This window comes from Perognathus longimembris, chromosome 2 (assembly GCF_023159225.1).
Source record: "Perognathus longimembris pacificus isolate PPM17 chromosome 2, ASM2315922v1, whole genome shotgun sequence".
Classification (NCBI taxonomy): Eukaryota; Metazoa; Chordata; class Mammalia; order Rodentia; family Heteromyidae; genus Perognathus; species Perognathus longimembris.
The window spans coordinates 113,160,568-113,182,145 of record NC_063162.1 but is presented as its reverse complement, the minus strand read 5'-3'; the positions used below and the strand labels follow the sequence as shown (position 1 = coordinate 113,182,145).

General features: G+C 37.1%; 2 protein-coding genes across 5 annotated transcripts in view; one reads left to right on the top strand and one right to left on the bottom strand.

The window, feature by feature from the left end:
- The window catches only part of Rundc3b (RUN domain containing 3B), a 94,437-nt gene extending 78,015 nt beyond the window's left edge, over window positions 1-16,422 (bottom strand). For all 4 annotated transcript variants that reach the window (XM_048339950.1, XM_048339952.1, XM_048339954.1 and 1 more), the window contains exons 1-2: window positions 16,298-16,422; window positions 1,167-1,282 (exon numbers count right to left, since the gene is read on the bottom strand). In XM_048339950.1, the coding sequence (XP_048195907.1) occupies window positions 1,167-1,282; window positions 16,298-16,422 (241 nt within the window). The remainder of the gene's footprint in view (window positions 1-1,166; window positions 1,283-16,297) is intronic.
- The window catches only part of LOC125346970 (ATP-dependent translocase ABCB1-like), a 323,723-nt gene that overhangs the window by 36,999 nt on the left and 265,146 nt on the right, over window positions 1-21,578 (top strand). The gene's annotated exons all lie outside the window — the stretch shown is intronic.

Here is a 21,578-nt window from a genome sequence, read left to right as displayed (position 1 = left end):
TACTCTTTTAAAATGCAAAATAACTCTAATAGAAAAGGCATCCGTGATTCTATGCATTCCATTTTAATTTGAAAAGGCAAATTAAGTTCAGATTTTTTTTCTTTCATATAAATGTAACACTTTGGTCTAGACCCCTAGAACTCCTAAAACAATTTAAATAGTAAAACATGGATGCTACCAGTCTCAAAAGGTAAAGAATAAACTTACATTCAGGTTACATCTACTATACTAATAAGTAATATTACTAAAACTATTACACATTTAAAATTATAACATTAAGACTATAAAGAGCAAAAACATGCAAGGATCATTTTAAGACTAGTTAATGTGATGTATATGTGATACTTATTATTACTAAGACATTATATAGTTCTTGGTTTTAGTTAGCTATATATATTTATCTTAAAAATTATTAGAATTCAGAGATAACAAAGCTCTTGTATATCTCTTTAAATTTTATGAGATTTATATTTATGCCATAAATATACTTACTGGCTAATGAAAAACAAAACCAAACATACTCTTATATTTTATTTCTTATTTTAAATTTTATGATTTACTTACTCAGGATTTTGTGAGACAGGGTCACATTACATACTCCAGGGTATCCTGGAACTCACTACTATGAAGCCCAAACTAACCTCAAATACACAGTCCTTCAGCCTCTGCTTCCCAGTGCTGGAATTAAAGGAGCCACCACACCCAGCAAACTTTTCGTTTGTTTATGTGGTACTGAGGAATCGAACCCAGGGCTTAATGCATGCTAGGCAAACACTATGCCACATTCCCAGCCCCCAGAAAACTTTTTAAAAATGTACTTACTGCTGAAAACTTTTCAAATATCCCTGACTTAAAGAAGTAGATAGTAAGCAAACAAACTTAATGGTTGGGATGCCTATTTGCTAGTAATTTATTTTACCTATGGGAAATGACTTTGTTCCTGTATGTGGCCATAAATATACTCAATGCTTTTTTTTTAAGTCACATCTTAGAAATATGTGTAAATCTGAGGCTAGAAACTCTTTTTTGGAGAAACAGGCCAAAAAAATTAGACACTGTAAAATCAGTTTTATGTAGCTTGGTGGCTATCTAAATCATATTAATCTGTATAACAAAGCTGATTACAAAAGAAAGCTTTGTAGAGATTAAAAAATTGATGCTGTTACCTTTTAACCGGTGACTAAGAATCTGTTCCAAAACAGCTGCAAAATTGTTGAATTCAGGAGATGAATCATCAATTGTCTCAAAGCAAGACCGATCAATCAAAGTTTTCACAGAAAACCTATAGAAAAATATTGATTTTTTTCAGAAAATTAATTCATCTACTTACATATAAAAATGGGGAGGTACAAATTTGGGGAGAATTACAGAAAATGCATTAGATTATACATCTTAAAAATATTTACTCAAATTCGCTCTTTAAATAGAAAATTTTATAGAAAAATCTGACTTTTACTTGTATACTTAATCATCTGCTGAGAATTAAACATTTTGTCCCAGGTTCATATATTAGTATCTAAATTCCAATACAACAGTATTAGAAGTAAAGCCTTTGGGAGGTGATAAGGATTGTTGTATTAATATTCTTGTAGAAGAAGTTTAGGGAGCTTGCTTGCCCCTTCTACCATATAAGGATACACAGAAGGCACAAGTATGAGGAACAGCCTCTCACCAGACTGAGTCTGCTGGCACCTTGATGGTGTTGCCTTCGGAAAAGTAAGCAATAAATGTGTTGTTTATAAATTACTGAGGCTATTAAGATAGTTTGTAATAGCAGCATGAAAAGACTAAAATAGTATCTATTAGCCAAACTAAGACAGGAATAGTTCTCTATTCTTTCAGCTGTTAAAATCATAATCAAAATACAACCAAATTATATTGCAGATACTCAAAAGGCATACTATTATAGATAATTCCCAATTTACTGATTATTTTTGACCTTTTGATGATGGAACAGTGTATAAATACAACCACTCTGGTTTTATACTCAACAGTCAATAAATTACATTATTCAATACTTTCCTATAAAACAGGAAATGTGTCAGATGATTTTGCACAACTGTAGATGAATGAAAGTGTTCTGAGCATGTTTAAACTGGGCTTTGGTCATTCTTAGCACCTAGAAACATTTCCTTTAGTAGCACTTATTTGGGTGTTTTTGTTTTTGTTTTGGGATTGGAGTTTTTTCTTTGCCAGTCCTGGGGCTTGGACTCAGGGATTGGGCACTGTCCCTGCCTTCTTTTTGCTCAAAGCTAGCACTCTACCTCTTGAGCCACAGTGGCACTTCTGTCTTTTTTTATGTGATGCTGAGGAATCAAACCCAGTACTTGGTGCATGCTAGGCCAGCACTCTACCACTAAGTCACATTCCCAGCCAACAGCACTTATTTGTAAGTGCCGTTTCAATGAATAACACAGAAATGTTTACATGATGATTGCAGAGCAAAATAAGATTTTTAGCATGCACAAATTTATATAATCTCTATCAAAAGTCAGGACACAAAACAGTTCAGTCACCTGAACAATTTCTCAGCTTATATTTTTATGGTCATATCAAAGGATAATACATGAATGCCTAAGAGAGTGTGAAATGAGAAAGAGGCTAATGATCAGATTGAAAACAATAAAGGAAATAGGAAAACAAAAGCTGTTTCATGCATTTAAAACTTGATAATTATGCTATTCAATCAGAACAGAAAATACAGAAGACAAGTAAAAACAGAAATATAGTGATTTACTTACATGATTCATCGATTACTTACTATATTAAAAATCAAACATAGGGAGTCTTTTCTTAATGCAATGGTAAAGGATCATAAAAATGACTGGGAAACTTAAAACCATGCAAAATTATCTTTAACTGATAAAAAGTTACAATTGTAACTTTTAGAAAGCTTTGTCAAAATATTAAACCATATTTAAATATACTGAATTATAATATCTAGATCAATAAAAATATTACAGCATTATTAAACTAAAAATATTTGGTCAGAATACTATAAGTTAACATTGGAAACATTCAAAATTAAGATAATTTTCTTCTCTTTTGTTGTAAATACTATCTTACACATACTAGTAAAAAATACAAATGATACACAGGTAAATAATGATTTACCAAGTACTTTTTTTCTTGAAAAAGTTGCAAATTATCTTTAAATATAAACATAAAAGTTGACAAACACTGGTTATGCATTGAAAATTAAAAGTGCTTTGCTTCTTTATAAAAAATATCAAGAGTGGTATGAATGCTGTTCGTCTTATTCTTCTTTATATAATGTGAGATGTGTAAGCATCATTCTTACACTTTGGTAAATTGTCAACATCTTTTCTAAGACTGGATCACTTCCAAACATTTTATCCTTCACAGTTTCAATGTTATTCAATACTTCTGAGAGTTCCTTTAACTTGAAGTGCTTGGCATTATCACTTCTCTTTCTTCCTTATTTGTTTTTTGTTTGTTTGTTTGTTTTGCCTGTCCTGGAGCTTGGACTCAGGGCCTGAGCACTGTTCCTATCTTCTTTTTGCTGAAGGCTAGCACTCTTCCTCTTAGGCCACAGCACCACTTCCAGCTTTTTCTGTTTACATGGTGCTGAGGATTCCAACCCAGGGCTTCATGAACACTAGGTAAGCACTCTACCACTAAGCCACATTTCCAGTCCCCGCTTTTCCTCCTTTCTATATAACCACTTTCCTCATCTGTTAAATTCCCCTAACTGCATATCTTGAGTCTCTTGAACAGCTGCTATGTTAATTCCATGTATGTTTGATTTGAAATTTACTTTGAACGTTATCAGTTTCAATTTCTTTTCTGTACACTCATTTTGAAAGTTGGCTAATCTACTTCTCCAGTTATCCAGTTTCATAAAACATTATGTGGTTTCTCTAAAATCATGTAGTTACCTTACCTAGCTCCATTATGCCAGGCTAATGTGGATCCTTATCCTAAAACACAAGTAACTACCTGGTGCTATGAAAACCAGTGCAAAATAATTTCAGTATATTGAGAAAGCATCTCACAGTGCTAGTTCCCAATGATACCATTAATATTAGTCATCCATTTCCTGAAAAGGACTGACTTTAAATAATGAAATGACAATTCTATGAATATCTAAAAATACCAAATCACATCTAAGTAACAGCTATTACATAAGAATTAAAACCCAAAAATTTACATAGAAGCAAGTTACAATTAAATTTCTACAATGCAGTTTTGAAAATTCTGCTTGAAAAGATTCACTTTCCCATCTTCAATGTCCATAGGAAATTCTTTTTAGCTTAGAAATAATACTGACTGCAATGAAAATCTTTTATTTGTTTTGTTTTTGTTGCCAGTCCTGGGGCGTGGAGTCAGGGCCTGAGCACTGTCCCTGGCTTCTTTTTGCTCAAGGCTAGCACTCTACCACTTGAGCCACAGTGCCACTTCTGGCTTTTATCTATACATGTGGTGCTGAGGAATCGAACCCTGGGCTTCATGTAAACGAGGTGAGCACTTTACCACTAGGCCATATTCCCAGCCCCTGCAATGAAAATCTTTATACCTAAGAAAATGACTATCCTGATACCAAACCAAAAAGAAATGAAATCATTACAAAATTATATTTTTGACATGTTTATTATAACCATAGTAAATTGTTTCCTTTCATACTTGATAGACTATAAGTATGACAAAATAATTAAAAAGCAAAAAAGTGAGAATAAAAATAAAACTTGCTTTTAAATTTCTATAGTTTTATTGTAAAATTACCTAAAAAGACAAATTCACTTTTAGCATTTAAGGTTCTACACTAGTAATATACACATATGTAGTTATAGATACATAGAGAGATTAGGTACAAGAAAGTTCAAATAAATCTGAAGACATAAACACATGTAGGATTATCACACTTCAAAATAAAACAGTTTAGGGGCTGGGGATATGGCCTAGTGGCAAGAGTGCCTGCCTCGGATACACGAGGCCCTAGGTTCCATTCCCCAGCACCACATATACGGAAAACGGCCAGAAGCGGCGCTGTGGCTCAAGTGGCAGAGTGCTAGCCTTGAGCGGGAAGAAGCCAGGGACAGTGCTCAGGCCCTGAGTCCAAGGCCCAGGACTGGCGAAAAAAATAAATAAATAAATAAAACAGTTTAAAATCATTAGTAAGAGTGATTTTTTAAAGCTGGGCACTGTGACTGAGATCTGTAATCCTAGCCACTCATGAGGCTGAGATGTGAGGATCATAGTTGGAAGCCATCCAGACAGGAAGTCTTAAGAGAGACTCTTATCTCCAATTAAGTACCAAAATATCGGAAGTGGAGTTGTGGCTCAAGTGGTAGAGCACTAAACTGGAACAAAGCTTAAGCATAGCACCCAAGTCCAGGTCTCAGGGGACACGCGCGCGCGCACGCGCGCACACACACACACACACACACACACACACACAGAATGATTATTCTTAAGCCACAAGGATCTAAATTCTGACAGTTATTTCTACTATATCACACCAGATATATAGGATTCCTCATAAGATGCCCTTGCCATTTTTAGCAGAGAAAGTATCTTTTATCATAAAAATAATAGCTATCATTAGTAATCAAAAAGGAGATGATTACCAAGGAAAATGATACAATCACAGAAAATAAAATGTAAAAAGTGATTACTTGTGATAAATGTAACACCTAGAAGTATTTTTTAACCCAAGAAGCTATCTTTAAAAAAATAAGTTTTAGGGGCTGGGAATATGGCCTAGTGGCAAGAGTGCTTGCCAGTCCTACACATGAAGCTCTCAGTTCAATTCCCCAGCACCACATATATGGAAAATGGCCAGAAGGGGCGCTGTGGCTCAGGTGGCGAGTGCTAGCCTTGAGCGGGAAGAAGCCAGCAATTTTCCATTTTTCAAGTATTACTCAGGAATAGGCAGGAAGAGGGGAAGAATGATGGAAGGTATGACTTGAATCAAGATGCATTGTACACATATATGGTCATGTTAACTTGTAACTCCTTGAACAACCATCTGAAGACAAGAAAAGAACTCACCAACCAAAGGCAGGTGTAGTAGCTCAACCCTGTAATCCTAGCTACCTGGGAGGTAGAGAAATAGGGAGATTATGATGCTAGGACAGCATGAGTACTTTTTTTAAGTTTGAAAGACTTTATCTCAGGAGAAGAAAAATGGCTGGGTGCTGTTACATGTACCTGTCATGCCCAGTGACATAAGGAAGCACAAGTAGGTAGGTCACAGTCCCAGCCATCTGGATATAAATTAAGAACCTACCTACAAAATAATCAAAAAGGGTCTAGTAGGTGGTAGAACACCTGCTACAAAAGTACAAGGTTCTGAGCTCAACCCCTAGTACTGTTGGGGGAATTTTTTTTTAAAGATCTTCCCTTTGTCGACCTGGCCCACAAATTCTGTGGCCTGTGGGCTGGACTCACATGCTCCAGGAGATCCCCTACCCCAGTTTGTGAAATCAGCAATGACAAACACTCAACCCAGGGAGTATCCCTCAAATATAGATTTCTTCTGTAACTAGAAGCCATTTTGATGTCATCAGGTTAGATAAGGCAACCTGGCTTACCTGTTTACTGTTTTAGCTTTCTCTTACCACTATTTTTTCCCCTGTGAGTCACTTTCCTGCTTCTGAGGGCTTTTTTCTTAAGCTATTCTACCACTTCATTCTTGATTTCTTATACTTTTCTCCTCTATCTCTCAAAATATAGTCTCTTTTGTTGACTGTTCTTATTCATGTCCAACCAGAAGAAGCTTAAGTCTGCCTACCCACCTCTGAATTAACATAAATTTATTTTATTCTTATTTTACCAGACATAGATGTTTTATGAGATTTCCAAAATTCATTAAAATTTTAAATTTTTTAAATTAATTTTAAAACTAGATCTGGACTATAACATAGTTTTATCATTATAACATTAAAAGGTTTTTTGTGTGCGTGCTCATCCTCAGGCTTGAACTCAAGGGCCTGGGTGCTGTCCCTGAGCTTTGTTTTGTTTTTTGAGGTTTTTTTGCTCAAGGCTAACACTCTACCACTTGGAATACAGATCCACTTTCAGCTTTTTATTTGTTAGAGATGAGTCTCATGGACATTCCTGCTGTGTCTGGCACTGAACAGTGATTTCCAGACTTCAGCCGTCGGAGTAGCTAGAATTACAAATGTGAGCCACTGATTAAATACTGATTAAGCACCTGATTAAATACTAAGAGTTTTAAAAGTCAAATGCTAAATGTTAACTTAAGGGATCATGCTTGGATTCAGCACAGCCTCTAGATGAAAATGATCAGCTTTCATTCTGTCTTTTGGAGTAAAGGCAAATGAGCATTACACTACTACAAATGTGTACTAGTCTGCTCTTGGCCATGCTTTTCTAAAATTGAGTGGGCACTCCATCTGTTTATTCCACTGTGATGTCTCCCATTGTATGTTATGTTATTATGACCCTTAATATTAACAAAAGATTTAGCATTAATACAAATAAAAATAAGTCATTACAATATGTAAGTCAGTAATAAGTTCTAGAAATGCTAAAATAGGACTATATGTTTTAAAAAGTACACAATGGAAAGGTAAAATAAAAATAAAATGAAAGCAGGTAGGGTAGGTATAATGGCTCATTGCCTGTAATCTTAGCTACTGAGGATACAGAAATCTGAAGTATAGAGGTCTGAGTATTTTCAACAGAAAGTTGGTAAAACTCCTATCCTAGCTGGATGTGGTGGCATTTCTCAGCTAAGCAGGAAACTTAAATTGGAGGATAATGGTCCAGTAAGGACCAACTGTAAACATGGAATCTCATCTGAAAAATTACTACAGCAAAAAGGTTTGGTGGCATTGTTCAAGTAGTAGAGTGCTTTGTCTAGCAAGCATGAGGCCTCAAGTCCAAAAACTTGGATAAATTCAAGTATGCATTTCCTAATAATCAAGTATGAAACACAACAGTAAAATAATCTTGTAGAACTTAAAATATATGTAAATTTTAAGTATATTTTGGGATGAGAGAATAAATGTTAGTAATACTTTTAGTGTATAGTTCTATTACTTTTAATATGATAATAGTACTAATGATTGAAATAAATGGTTCTAATATAATTGCAAGTTTCAAGCTAGTCAGGGTAATAGTAAGATTCGGCTTCAACAAACAAACAAAACATACATTTTTCATTGGACTCTAAAAGAACCAAAGGTAACTTCCAAAAGAATAGAAATTGAACATAAACGTGTATATGTGTGTGTGTATGACCAACAAGTTTGCAGATTGAAAAACTGCAATATTAGAATATACAGAATTACAAAAATATTTCACTAATATAAAAGAATGCAAGAAAAAGGAAAGGGAACTGATATTAAAATTGTAGCTGTATGGCCAAATAAATTAAATTAATAACATCAAATATAAATGGGTAAATACCCAAATAAAAGACTACGGGCTATATAAAACACAAAATGTATTCTGCCTATGAGGCTGGGATATAACTCAGTGGTAGCATAAAAACTTGACTAGCTTGCTTGAGGGCCAAGGTGTGATCTCCAGAACTACAAAAGGAAAAAAAGAAACCCTCTCTACCCTATGTAGATATCCAGAAAAACTAAAAGTAAATAACTCAAGAAGATAAAACACAACTAATAACTAAAAGAAAGTTATTTTAATAGATTAGTAGCTAAGTAAACAGACTTCAAGGAACTAGCATTATTGGAGTTCAAAAGGAACATTTCAGGAATATAAAGAAAGAGATCACAGTTCTGTATACAAAACAAAATAGAACAAAAATAATAACTCATGGAAGTAGTTTTAATATACCTTTTTCCATACTAAATAGACTAACCATACAAAAACTATTAAGAATAAAACACAACACACTAGACACTTCATTGGCATGTATAGAACATGCAACCAACAATGATAGAACATACATTATTTTCAGAAGCATGAAAAAACTTCACTGAAATGAACTATTTACCACTTATGAAACAAGTATCAACAAGATTTCAAGCTTGAAATCCTTCGGAATATGTTCTTTATACTTTGAAGTTAAGATAAAAACCAATAAAAGATAACTAGAAAAACAAATGTCTGAGAGTGAAAGTGTACATTTTTTAAATAACCTATGAATATGCAAACAATACTAACATAGTCCAAAATCTTGATTCTTAGGGGAAAACTTAACATAATTTTTAAATCTAAGAAAGAAAAAAATGAGAAGGACCCACACTACCAGTTTAAGGAAAGAAAAATGCAAAATCACAAAAGATCTTTCAAACAATACAAAAATACTAAAGGCAGAGCATGGTGGTGGCACTTCTTTAATCCTAGTGCTTGAAAATCGGAAGCAGAAAATTATGAGTTCAAAGCTTGGATTACATGAAAAAATCTAAAAAGAAAATCATCTGTAAATGAAATGCATGTATTCGTTACAAGCTTACTAAAAATAATATAAGAAAAAGATGACATCAAAATCATTTAATACCTATTTGTGTGTGTGTGTGTGTGTGTGTGTGTGAGAGAGAGAGAGAGAGAGAGAGAGAGAGAGAGAGAGAGAGAGAGAGAGAGAGAGAGAGAGTGCTGTACTGGGGCTTTAACTCAGGGTCAGGGCACTGTCTATGAACTTTTTATGCTCAAGATGAGTGCTCTACCACTGGAACCACAACTCCACTTCTTGCTTTTTGGTATTTTTACTGGAGATAATAGTCTCACAGACTTTCCTGCCCATGATGGCTTTGAACCATGATCCTCAGATCTCAGTCTCCTGAAGTAACTAGGATTACAGGTATAAACCACTGGTGCCTGAATCAACAACTATTAAATAAATTAAATATTTTAGTAATGTATTCCCACAAAGACAATTTGTAGCTTAGACTGTTGGGGCCACATCTTCCCCCCATCTTGCCACATCTTCTATCTGCCCCTGCCTTAGATAACACCACCCCACCCCTCCCCAGACACCAGCTAACCCCTTTGGCCATGCATTGCCATCATGCACAGTGTGGGGCAGGCAGTTCTGGAGATAAACTTTTCTTTCCTGCCTGAATACCACATGGTGTTTTCTTCATCAGTTACCTACCTAATAAACCTAACACAGATGACTTTTACTAAATTAATAACAAAAATCACTGGGAGGAAAAGCAGGAGAAAATAAGGGTGGGGTTAACACTGTTCATTACCTTACTTATATAACTGTAACCCCTCTGTAATCATCTTTACAAACAAATAAATGAAGTCACTACCACCAAGCCCAAGTGGGGCAAGCCTGTAATTCCCAGCTACTCAGGAGGCTGAGACCTGGAAGTTAAAAGTTCCAGACCAGGCCAGTCAGAAAAGTCTGAGAGACTGCATCTCCAATTAGCAAGCAAAATACAGAACTGATGGTATGGCTCAAGTAGTAGAGCATCAGCTGTAAGCAAGAGCATGCAGCTCTGAATTCAAGCCTTGATGCTGGCACACATGCGCACACACACACACACACACAACTTTTCTGCAAATCTGTTACAACTAATAAGTAAACTGGTAAGATTACAAGTCCAGTTTTATGTCCATATATAAACAAAAAGAAGAAAAAATTATAGTTGACAAGAACTATATAACATTTACATCTTCAAAACTACAGTATATTTGAGGAAAATTCAGAATATTTAAATATACAAAAGCATATATTAGATTCATTGATTGTATGTAGGTCTTAAATTCTTAAAGTTGACAATTTTATATTTAAAAAAAACTCATTTAGAAAGCCTGTGAAAGCTTAATGAAAATCCTGTAAGTTGTTTTAAAGGAAACTGATGAATGAGTGGTTCCTAAAATTTACTTTTAAAAAGGAAAAGAATAGCCAAGATAATCTCCAAAAATAGGGCCAGTAAACATGCTATCAGACATCAAAACCTATTAAAAAGTGATAGCTATCAAGTTAGTTCATTACCTCAAAGATAAGTAGACTAGTGGAATAGGAGAAGAGTCTAGAACCAGACCACAGATGCAGTTCATGGACTTAAAACAAATGTGACATGTGAGGGTAGTTGGGGAAAAAATAAGCTCTTCAATAAATGGCACTAAGTCAACTGATTTTCCTTAAGAAAAAGAATCCCGACCCCCATATTAAACAGCACAAGAAAAAGTAAATTAAAGATGGACTGTTTATATAAAACTAAGAACAAAATGGCTTTAGAGAAAAACCAGGAAGTAATTTTCACTGCTTTGGAATGAACAGATTTCACACTTATGCTTATTCTGTATCTACTTTTCTCCATAGTATCATATTTATTTTAAAAGGATAAGAATAAATGCATTATTATCATGTTCTACATCTCTTTTAGCAATTGGCCATAGATTTAACACTGAAATTTCTAATAGCTACATAAGAAAAAAGTGGTGTCAGTTACATAGCCATGCGTTCAGTAGATGTAAATAAATTAACTGCTAATATATTTTGTGATTGCTTTTTTTTTTTTTTTTTGCCAGTCCTGGAGCTTGAACTCAGGGACTGAGCACTGTCCCTGGCTTCTTTTGGCTCAAGGTTAGGACTCTACCAGTTGAGCCACAGTGCCACTTCTGACTTTTTCTGTATATGTGGTGCTGAGGAATCAACCCAGGCCTTTATGCATGCTAGGCAAACACTCTACCACTAGGCCACACTCCCAGCCCAGTGATTGCTTTTTATAATGACTAATTTACACTAATGGGATGTTACCGGTAGAGAACTGGACAAAAGCCACCAAGGATAGTTGAGTATACAACAACATAATCTGCATACCTAGAAGCTATATAGTGCTTTGGACTAATGCAAAAAATATATTTCATAAATCTTTAAGAGTGAATAGAAGACCAGACCAGCTTCAATGAATATCTCAAGTATACTTTTAATATTTATCAAGCAACAATGATGTCAAAACAAAGACCCCTTAGGAAACAGCTCAGATAGCTCAGATAGCTCTTTTCTGTTGTCACTTGTTCTTAACCCAAATTAGCTGGGAAGCATTTTTTTTAACCATCAACATTAATTCATTTTTCTTGAAACTTAATCAGAGAGTGTAGCATATAGATAGAATAATATTTTTAATTTAATAATCAATTGGCAAGGCAGAGTTCTTTATGGAATTAATAATGAATTGACTGAAATCAGAGGCTGGAAGCTTTTGATGCTGAGCTTTTGTGTGTGGATTTTAACCTTGAATAAATGATAATGGCATTTTGTAATGTTGAAATGTCTATATAGCACCAGTAGGTGGTAAAAGTATCTCTGTTTTGAACATCTACTGGCTGTGCAGTAAGAATCCTTAGGGATAATATTGAACTTCAAAACAATATAACTAATTTGCTCAAATTCTTAATCACATTTCTTCTGCATATAACATAACTAAAACAACTTTTGTCAAAAGTATAATAATCTTAACAGTCTAAGCACAAACACTCTTACAAGGCATACTCAATCAAGCAGTAAAAAAAGTGAGTCACTGAATTTAAGATTATTTAAAGGAACACACTACCAATCACAACAGCAGACAAATTTTCTGATTATTCAGCAACAAAATTTTAAGATTGTTAGTTCACTCACTTAACTTGGGCTCTAGGATTGTCTCATTTATTAATACATAAAGCTTAGTTATTGTGAGCTTTCCTAGCTCACAACAATAATAAATCAGCAATAAATAAATCAGTCAAGATGGAAAATGCAAAAAGAAAAGAGCTGTTAGAAACAGATGGAGTCAAAAGACATAACAGTTAACTTGGTAGGAAGAAAAAGAAGAATGCAAAAACAAAGAACTTCAAGCACACTGTCTTGTGAGGACATTTAGCATAAAGCTCTCTATAAATCCAGTCTCCATGGGTTACCACTGCATAATGCAGATATTCTTCCCTTTCTTTTTCCTCTCTCTGTCTCTCTCTCAGTCTCTCTCTGTCTCTTTCTGCTTATTTTGTTTACCAGTACTTGGATTTGTACTCAGGGAGTAGGCACTGTCCCTTAACTTTTTTGCTCAAAGCTGGTGATCTATCACTTGAGCCACATCTCTACTTCCAGCTTTTTGGTGATTAACTGGAGATAAAAGTTTCATAGACTTTCCTGGCTTAAAATGATAGAAAACCTGACTAACATTTGCTTTCTGAGAATAAAAACTGTGCATTAAACTTAAAAACATTAACTATTTAATTTTTCAAATTTCTAAATTATTCAGGATGGGCAGAGAAAACGCAAGTTAATGCATAGAGCCAAAGTCAAATTGTGAATATTTTGGAGCTGTGTGAAATAAGAATTCTCAGATGACCTATTATCTCTTATACTGCTGAAATAAGTATAATATAAATCACTTTTGTCAATGATACATAAATTTTCACTGGAAAAGAGATCAAATAATTGCATATACACAATCATGATTAATTAACATTCAATTCATTTCTTTTCTTGATTACCTAACCAAACAAACCCCACTTCCAAAATTCAAAACAATAGCAATATTACACGTGTATAAAACTTTCTTTAAAACCTAATAAATTATGTACTTACTAACAAATACAGCTTTAAACTGAAAGTGAGACCACACCTAAAAGTGTTTGACCAAGAAAAATATATAGCTGTGTAACTGTACATAGATACAATAGAATGATATGTGGCAATAGAAGTTTGCTTTTGTTTGTATTTGCTTTATACACTTCACTTTTCCCAGGGTATCAGTAGAGAATTGCAAAATGAAAGACACAGTTTGAAATGTTTTGTTTACAGAAACATACATATGCCTCATTTAGCTTCTATGAACATATATACTAATATGAACACAGTTTGCAAATGAACCATTATTATTAGGGTGATCACTCAAAAGTACCAAAGATCTAGTCCATTGTTTTACTGACAGCAGAATTGTAAACTGCGTAGGTGAAACATGGCTTGCTAAGGGAACATTAGCTAACAGCAATGACAACTTAGAATCCAGTTATATTTCCACTAGGCCAACTTCTTCTAATTTATAATAGTCAAGCATCTCTGATTTGAGATATGACAGTAAAAAGCAAATTTGTTAAGTGATACCAGAGAACAACTCAGTTTGGTAACTCTGAAAAGTAATCAGCTTAAATTAATAAATAACACTTGGTTCATTTTTGCTGAATTTGTAGACTCCTTAAAACATACATGTCACCTACAACTTTTTTCCCCAAAACAGTCATTCAATAGTAAGTCTATGAAATAGACCCTACTATTAGACATGGATAATAATTGATATATACCGTCAATTCTTTAGATTTGGAGAATGGCTTCAATAATATTATCCATATAAATAATTATAAAGATTGAGATCTTAATAAAGATATTGACATAAACCATATGTAAACTATAACTAAAATCAGCAATTTTATTTCACAGGAAAGATATTATGCAAAGAAAATAATTAGAAGGCCCAGATAACTGTCCATACAAATCAGTGCCATATCAATGAAATTTCTTAAATGTAGCTTAAAATTTAATTTGCATAAGACTGAAATACAAAAACATATCTTTTCTTTAACCACCTCCAATGAGGATACAAACAAGCAGTAAATGATCTAAACTAGCCAAGTCAAAAATGGAGAAGCAGAAGAAATAGTCTTCATCACTGAATTTATACAGTGAATATTTACCTGCTGTGAGATATTATATAGAGTACAATAAAAAAATAGGCAGTAAGTAGATGAGATCACTCTCCTTGTTATGGGGCTTTTATGTAATTTATCACCTTGAAAAGTAAGTATGTTGGAACCTGCTTTAGTATTATCCACATTATTTGTTGAAGTCAGTTATTTTTTTTATTTTTTATTTTTTGGCCAGTCCTGGGCCTTGGACTCAGGGCCTGAGCACTGTCCCTGGCTTCTTCCCGCTCAAGGCTAGCAGCTACTCTGCCACTTGAGCCACAGCGCCACTTCTGGCCGTTTTCTGTGTATGTGGTGCTGGGGAATCGAACCTAGGGCCTCGTGTATCCGAGGCAGGCACTCTTGCCACTAGGCTATATCCCCAGTCCTGAAGTCAGTTATTTTTAATACCTGTAAAACAAGGGTAATATCATCCTAACTTACTGTCTTACCTAACTTTATAAAGAGTATCTCCCTCAATTTAAAATAATGTAATGAAGCCCATCTCCCCTAACAGTTGCATCCTATACAGCACAAACGATAAACAGACTCCTTTATTTTACCACTTAGAGTTGAAAGTGTCAGAAATGTCATTGAGACAAGTTTTACTGCCAGGTAGGTGTACATTTGAAATAACTCAACTTTTAAAACTCGCTCAGTTTTTTAAAAAATACATAACACCTACTACAAATATCTACTTTATATGCTACCCTCAAGCTGTGCACTGGTGGTTCATTCCTGTAAAGCCTTGAGTTCAAGGCCCAATGCCAGCTCAACCACCCCACCCCACCCACCCCCCCAACCAAAAAAAGAAAAAAGAAAAAGAAACCAAAGAAGAAAAGAATCTCAAGGATTTTTTTTATCACTATCTGATTCTTAAAGGATTGTTGATGGCTGATGATTACAGGATTTAATAAACAAAGTAGTTTTTTTAAACTTAATGGTTCAGGGAAGTCCCTAAGAATCGGATGCCTAGAAACTGATTGTTAAAAAACAAACGCTAATATACAGACTTAAAGAAAACATATTCTCATCTTAAAAATCAGTTTCTCTGAGGGTTAGGCTTATCGACAGTGGTTATCCCTCTTGTTTCTGTTCATTTTCAGAAAGGAAAAACTACTTCTATAACTAGAAAACATTGGGGGAAAGGGAACCCTTGGAATAAATCAATGGCACGAAGACCAGGTTATGAGCCCCACTCCCACTCTTCTGCTAGTGCACCAACACACCAGCACTGTAGTTTTGTGGTCTTAGACATACAATGGCTGGCGTGCAGTAGCAGGCACTCAGTGTCTATATAATGAAAGGAGTGACGATGTATGCAAACAATCCAGAAGCACGAAACCCACTCCGATTTGGGGGCACAGAGTGAACAATCAGTTACCGACTTCATCAGAAGCCGGCTGACAGCTTCGCGTGCACTGAATGGAAGAGCTCTCCCTCTTTGCCCTCCCCTCTAACTCCGACAACTACATTGCACATTCAAAACAAATCCTCCCCGGCTCCGCCCCAAGTGTTCCTCAGCTTTGGCCCGCAGCACCGGACCTGAGGTGAAGTCCGGAGGGCCTCACGGTACCCGGAACTGGCCCCGCTCCCCGGACGGTCCGGCAGCGACTGGGGCGCCGTACGGCCCCTCGGATCCGGGAACCCCGGGGGAACCCGGGGGCTCCCATCCTGGAGCCCCAGCGCCGGCTGCTCTCCCCCAACGCCCGGGCCACCGTACCTGCACACGGTGATCAGGTTCCTCCGTTCCACCGCCGCGTTGCGGGCGCTCAGGCTCTTCTTCCCGCCGCCTCCGCTGCCGCCTCCGCGGCCCCCGCCCAGTCCCCCCAGACCCCGGGAGGCCATAGCAAGCTCACCCCCGTGCCCCCTTTGTCTGTGAGACCCCACACCCTCCCTGCTCCTGTTTCCCTAGGCCCTGGCTGTAGACGCGGCCGCAGGGATGCAGAGGGACGTGAGGGAAGGCGCTAGGGAACGGGCAGGGCGTGGAAGCCTGCGGGGGATTCGCACCCAGGGACTTGAAGGCTGGCGCTTTGCACCCGGGCTTCATGCGCGCGCGCGCGCTCACACACACACACTCACACACGTGTGCGCGCGCACACAACCACGCACCACCTCCACCCTCCTGCGCGCCTCCGCCGGCCGCCGAACGGTGCGTGTGGTTCGGCGTGCGTCCAGCGCCGCTCTTTTTCCCGGGGAACCTGCGCTGCCGACATGCACATGCGCGTGCGCGCGTCCGCCGAGTCCCCCGCACCACAATCCCGCTGCACCTAGCCTCCACCCGTTCCAGGCGGGTGTCACCAAGGTGAGGCTCCGACGCTGGCGTACGCAGCCATGCCCTCCAAGAGACCTATCAGAGCCACACTGCACCAGCCAGAGCCAATCGTAGCGCGTGGAGGGCGGGGCCAGACGTGCGGACTTTGAAGACAACGTACTCAAGCCCCGCCCTGGCGCGTGGGTAGCTGTCAAGAAGCCGGGCTCCGGCTCGTGCTCCCTCCTCGAGTGCTGCCGCCAGTCCACACGCAGTGGAGTGGAGAGGCTCTTTGCGTTGCATTGTGAGAAGCAGGGCCTCAGTGCGTGGGAGACAATTTACTTGTCCTTATCTGGAGATTTAATGGCTAATCTGTGGCCTTCAAAGCTTTAGAGGAGAGAATGCCTTAGTGCTCCCATCCCACCATGGTCATGCTTACCACCAAGCGAGAGGATTACGTTAGTCCTGTCGCCCTCCTCAGGCCGAAAAAAATAAAAAATCGTGGGACATGGCCTGAGGACGAAAAGGGCCTGTAGAGTATCCTCCTTGGGGCCTGTGGTGGGAGGATTTCTTGACCCACCAAGCCATGCTGCCTCCAGCATGGCGTGCACCCGGAAGTGAAGGCCCGGGTAAGAGTATAGTGTGTGTGTAGTCTTCTCGTGGTGTCCCGAGTTGTGACCTCGAAATCGGGGTGGAGGGGTTGTGAGGCCTGATGGTGGGGTCCATTCAGCCTTGGCTTGAGCTGTTAACTTAGAGGCCTGAAGCCCATCCACGTCCCACGTGTGGAAAAACACCCACTATACAGAGCTTCTCCACCATCTCTCTGCTCTAACCCAAGTCCTCTGGCAACCCTCTAGCATCCCTGAGACTGCTGCTCACCTCCTCATAAACCACTATGTTCTATCTCTCTCTCTCTCTGAAAGAGAGATCCAGAGGAGGAAGGCAGGAAGGGATGGAGGAAGAGAAAGGAAAGGGGAGGGAGGGAGGTAATGATGAAGATAAGATCACTATAAAACAAACACACACATCCCCATACTTAGATGTTAGAGGGAAGTCCTTAATGGCTACGATCCCAATGAGATACAGTACTCCTTAAATTTAATTTGAGGATATATTTGGTATTAGTTTTACTGAACTTTTGTAGTTTTAGTGGCTACAAAATCCACATAATTTCCACAACTGATTTTGAAGTTTCTGTCAGTGTTAAGAGTTTAATATAGATCTTTCTGTCCTTACATAATGTCCTCATAAATACAGGACGTATGTAAGTCTATGTTAAATGGTTTTAATGCACAATTTGGTTTAATAAAATTGAGTTACCAAGATTCAACTCTTCCAGCTCCTAAGTCGAATCATGGTGGAATAAAACTCAATGTAGATAAAAAGTGTGTGTGTGTATATATATATATATATATATATATACACACATATATATAGTTGTCACTACAATAAACACATTCACACATTATTATAAGATAATTTAGACATTTGAAACTTTCTTTCACATTAATAAAAATGCTTTACCAATGCAAGTATATATATAGTTATCATTACTCTTATCCTCAAATATTTTTGGTTTGCTCTCCTATGACATAGATGTTGGAATAAGTATTTCCTTCCAAGAGCTACACCATAGCTTGATCCTAGCCCAACAGGGGTGAATTCAAAAATAGTTACCAGGAAATAGCAAGGCTACACAAATTGTCTCAGCAAAATATTTACACTGGCAATAGCAATCACTTCTCAAGTTGACATTGCTGTTACGTTTTAACTGCAGATTAAAACTACATAGGAAAAAGAGTAAAAAGCTATTAGTTATTAAGAACATTCTTGGGAAAAGTTCCTAGGGTCAGTACTGGTGGTGCATGCTTGTGATTCCAACACTTAGGAGGCCAAAGTGGGAGGATATGTAGTTTAAAGCTACATACAGAGACCTTGTCTCAAAAAGATTAAAATAAATAAATAGAAGCAAACTTCAGCCAGTTGCCTGATAGCTCACACCTGTAATTCTAGCTACTCAGGAGGGTGAGATCTGAGGATTGCAATTCCAAAGCTAACCCAGGCAGGACAGTTCATGAGACTCTTATCTATCCCCAAACTGGAAGTGGCCCTGTGGCTCAAAGTGGTATGTGCTAGCCTTGAACAAAGAAACAGCACTCAGGCCCCACAACAAACATACCCACACTCCCCCCCCCCCACACACACACTCCTAGACACCCATGTCTGGGGAGTAAGTGGCCATGTTGAAAAGAGAAATTTTCATTTTCTAAATTGCCTTTCCACTATCAAGTGCATTTTTTCCCTTATTTGTACTGTTCCTGACTGATGGATCAGTGAAATTCAGTCTTAAATGATTAGACAATAATGTCAATATGTTATATTTCATACTTTCAAGGGGATTCAGTTGACATATGGTAATGGTTTAACAAGGTTTTGCTTAAGACAAGCATTTTTTTCTTTGTATATATTGTGTCATTTACCGGCCACATGGGGGCCTTATTTGATAAGCTGTTTTTGTTGTTGTTTGTTTTCATTTTTGTTTTTCTTATTTCGAGAAATATGTCCTGAATCTCTTTTCCTGATTACTAATCTGGGAACAATAGGTGGGAGAAGATTACTTAGCAATCATATCCAATATGTAACATAATGTTACTGTAGAATGCCATTAATTTTCATAGAAGTTTTTCATTGACACCTACTATATTTTTTCTTTATTTCGGTATTTGAATAAGTTATCCAGAGATGTTAAAAAGATTCACAACAAAAATCATGAAAACAGTAGATGTCTAGTCTTAACTTATAAGAATTTTATATATACTGAATGGTCATATCATCCGTCCTTAACATTTTCCCTAACCTTCTCCTTTTCAACAAAGAGACACAATAACAAATGTAAGATATGGAAAGACTTCAGGAAAAAAATTCTTTACACCATAAAGATTACCAAACCATAGTTTATTTTATTCTCAAAGAAAGAAGTGAACTTTGAACTAGGCCACAAACCCTACAACCATACAGAAATGAGTAGAAAACATGATAATGCGAATTGTTTTAAGTCTGCAAACCATATATCACTATAGGAAACACCAAAGCAAAACTAATAGACTGGGGAAACATTCTTGATGTTTATATATTTCTTACTTTGTCATTCAATAAGCATTAAATGACTTAGTATAACAATAAAGATGAACACAGATTAGAAGTGAGAAAAAAATCAGTGGACAGTGAATATCAACTCTTTTTTAAAAAAATTATTTATCTATTGTCAAAGTGATATACAGAGGGGTTACAGTTTCATATGTAAGACAGTGAGTACATTTCTTATCAATATTGTTAACTCCTCCCTTGTTACTTCCCCCCTTCCCAATTCCCTCTCCTTGCCCCAGAGTTGTACAAGTGATATTGTCTTATAAATATTGCTGTTGCATTGATTCGCCTTTTACCCATTGTCTCTCCATTTTAATGTTCTCCTTCCCTTCCCTTCTTCCAATACACACATATATAATAACCAAGGTACCAAAATCAGTTACAGTGACATCAATGGTAAACCATGGGGAAGAAAGACAAAAGAAAAAGGCGTAATTACACATAGTACAGTGAGAATAACAGCAACAATGATGCGTCACTTATTTTCATAGCTTGGAGTTCATTTCGATTAGCATCATCTTATGTGTTCATATGTACTAGCTATTGAGCTTTTGTCATCTTCTGCTAAGACTTTCCTAGATGTGTACCAATTATTACCAGTGAGGGAAACCATAGGGTCTATGTTTCTTTGAGTCTGGCTCACTTCACTTAATATGATTTTTTTCCATTATCATCCATATCCTTAAGAATGGGGCAATGGCATTCTTTCTGCTGGAAGCACAGAATACCATTGTGTAGATATACCACATTTTCTTGATCCATTCATCTATTGAGGGGCATCTGGATTGGTTTTATGTTTTAGCAATGGTAATCTGTGCTGTGATAAACATAGTTGTGCTGGTAGCGTTAGTGTGATCTTGCTTGTAATTCTTTGGGTAAATACCCAAAAGCGGGGTTGCTGAGTCATAGGGTGCTCTATGTTTAGCCTTTTGAGGAACCTCCACACTGCTTTCCAGAGTGGTTGAACAAGTTTACACTCCCACCAACAGTATAGTAGCATTCCATTTTGGGCACATCCCTATTAGCATCTGTTGCTTCTACCTGTGCTAAAGAGCCCAAGTGTTTCTCCCATTCCTTCCTGCAATGTTTCCAGAGTATCTGATTTTATCTTGAGGTCTCTGATCCATTTGGAATTGATTCTGGTGCAGGATGATATATAAGGATCTAGCTTTAGTTTGTTACAGGTGTTGAACCAATTTTGCAAACACCATTTGTTGAAGAGGCTGTCTTTCTTCCATCCTATTTTGTTAAACTCCTTTATCAAAGATTAAGTAGCCATAGATCTGGGGTTCATTTCTGGGTCTTCAGTTCTATTCCATTGGTCCTCAAGCCCGTTCTTGTGCCCAATACCAAGCTACTTTTGTTACTATAGCTTTTTAATAGAGCTCGAAGTTTGGTATTGATACTCCTCCATCGCTGTTCTTCCTGCTTAGGATTGTTTTTGCTATACAGGGTCTTTTATTGTTCCATACGAATTTTGGATATCTTCCTCTATTTCATTAAAAAAATTGTGTTGAGATATTCATGGGTATTGCATTGAATCTGTGGATAGCCTTTGGCAGTATTGCAATTTTCACAATGTTAATCCTCCAATCCAGGAACGTGG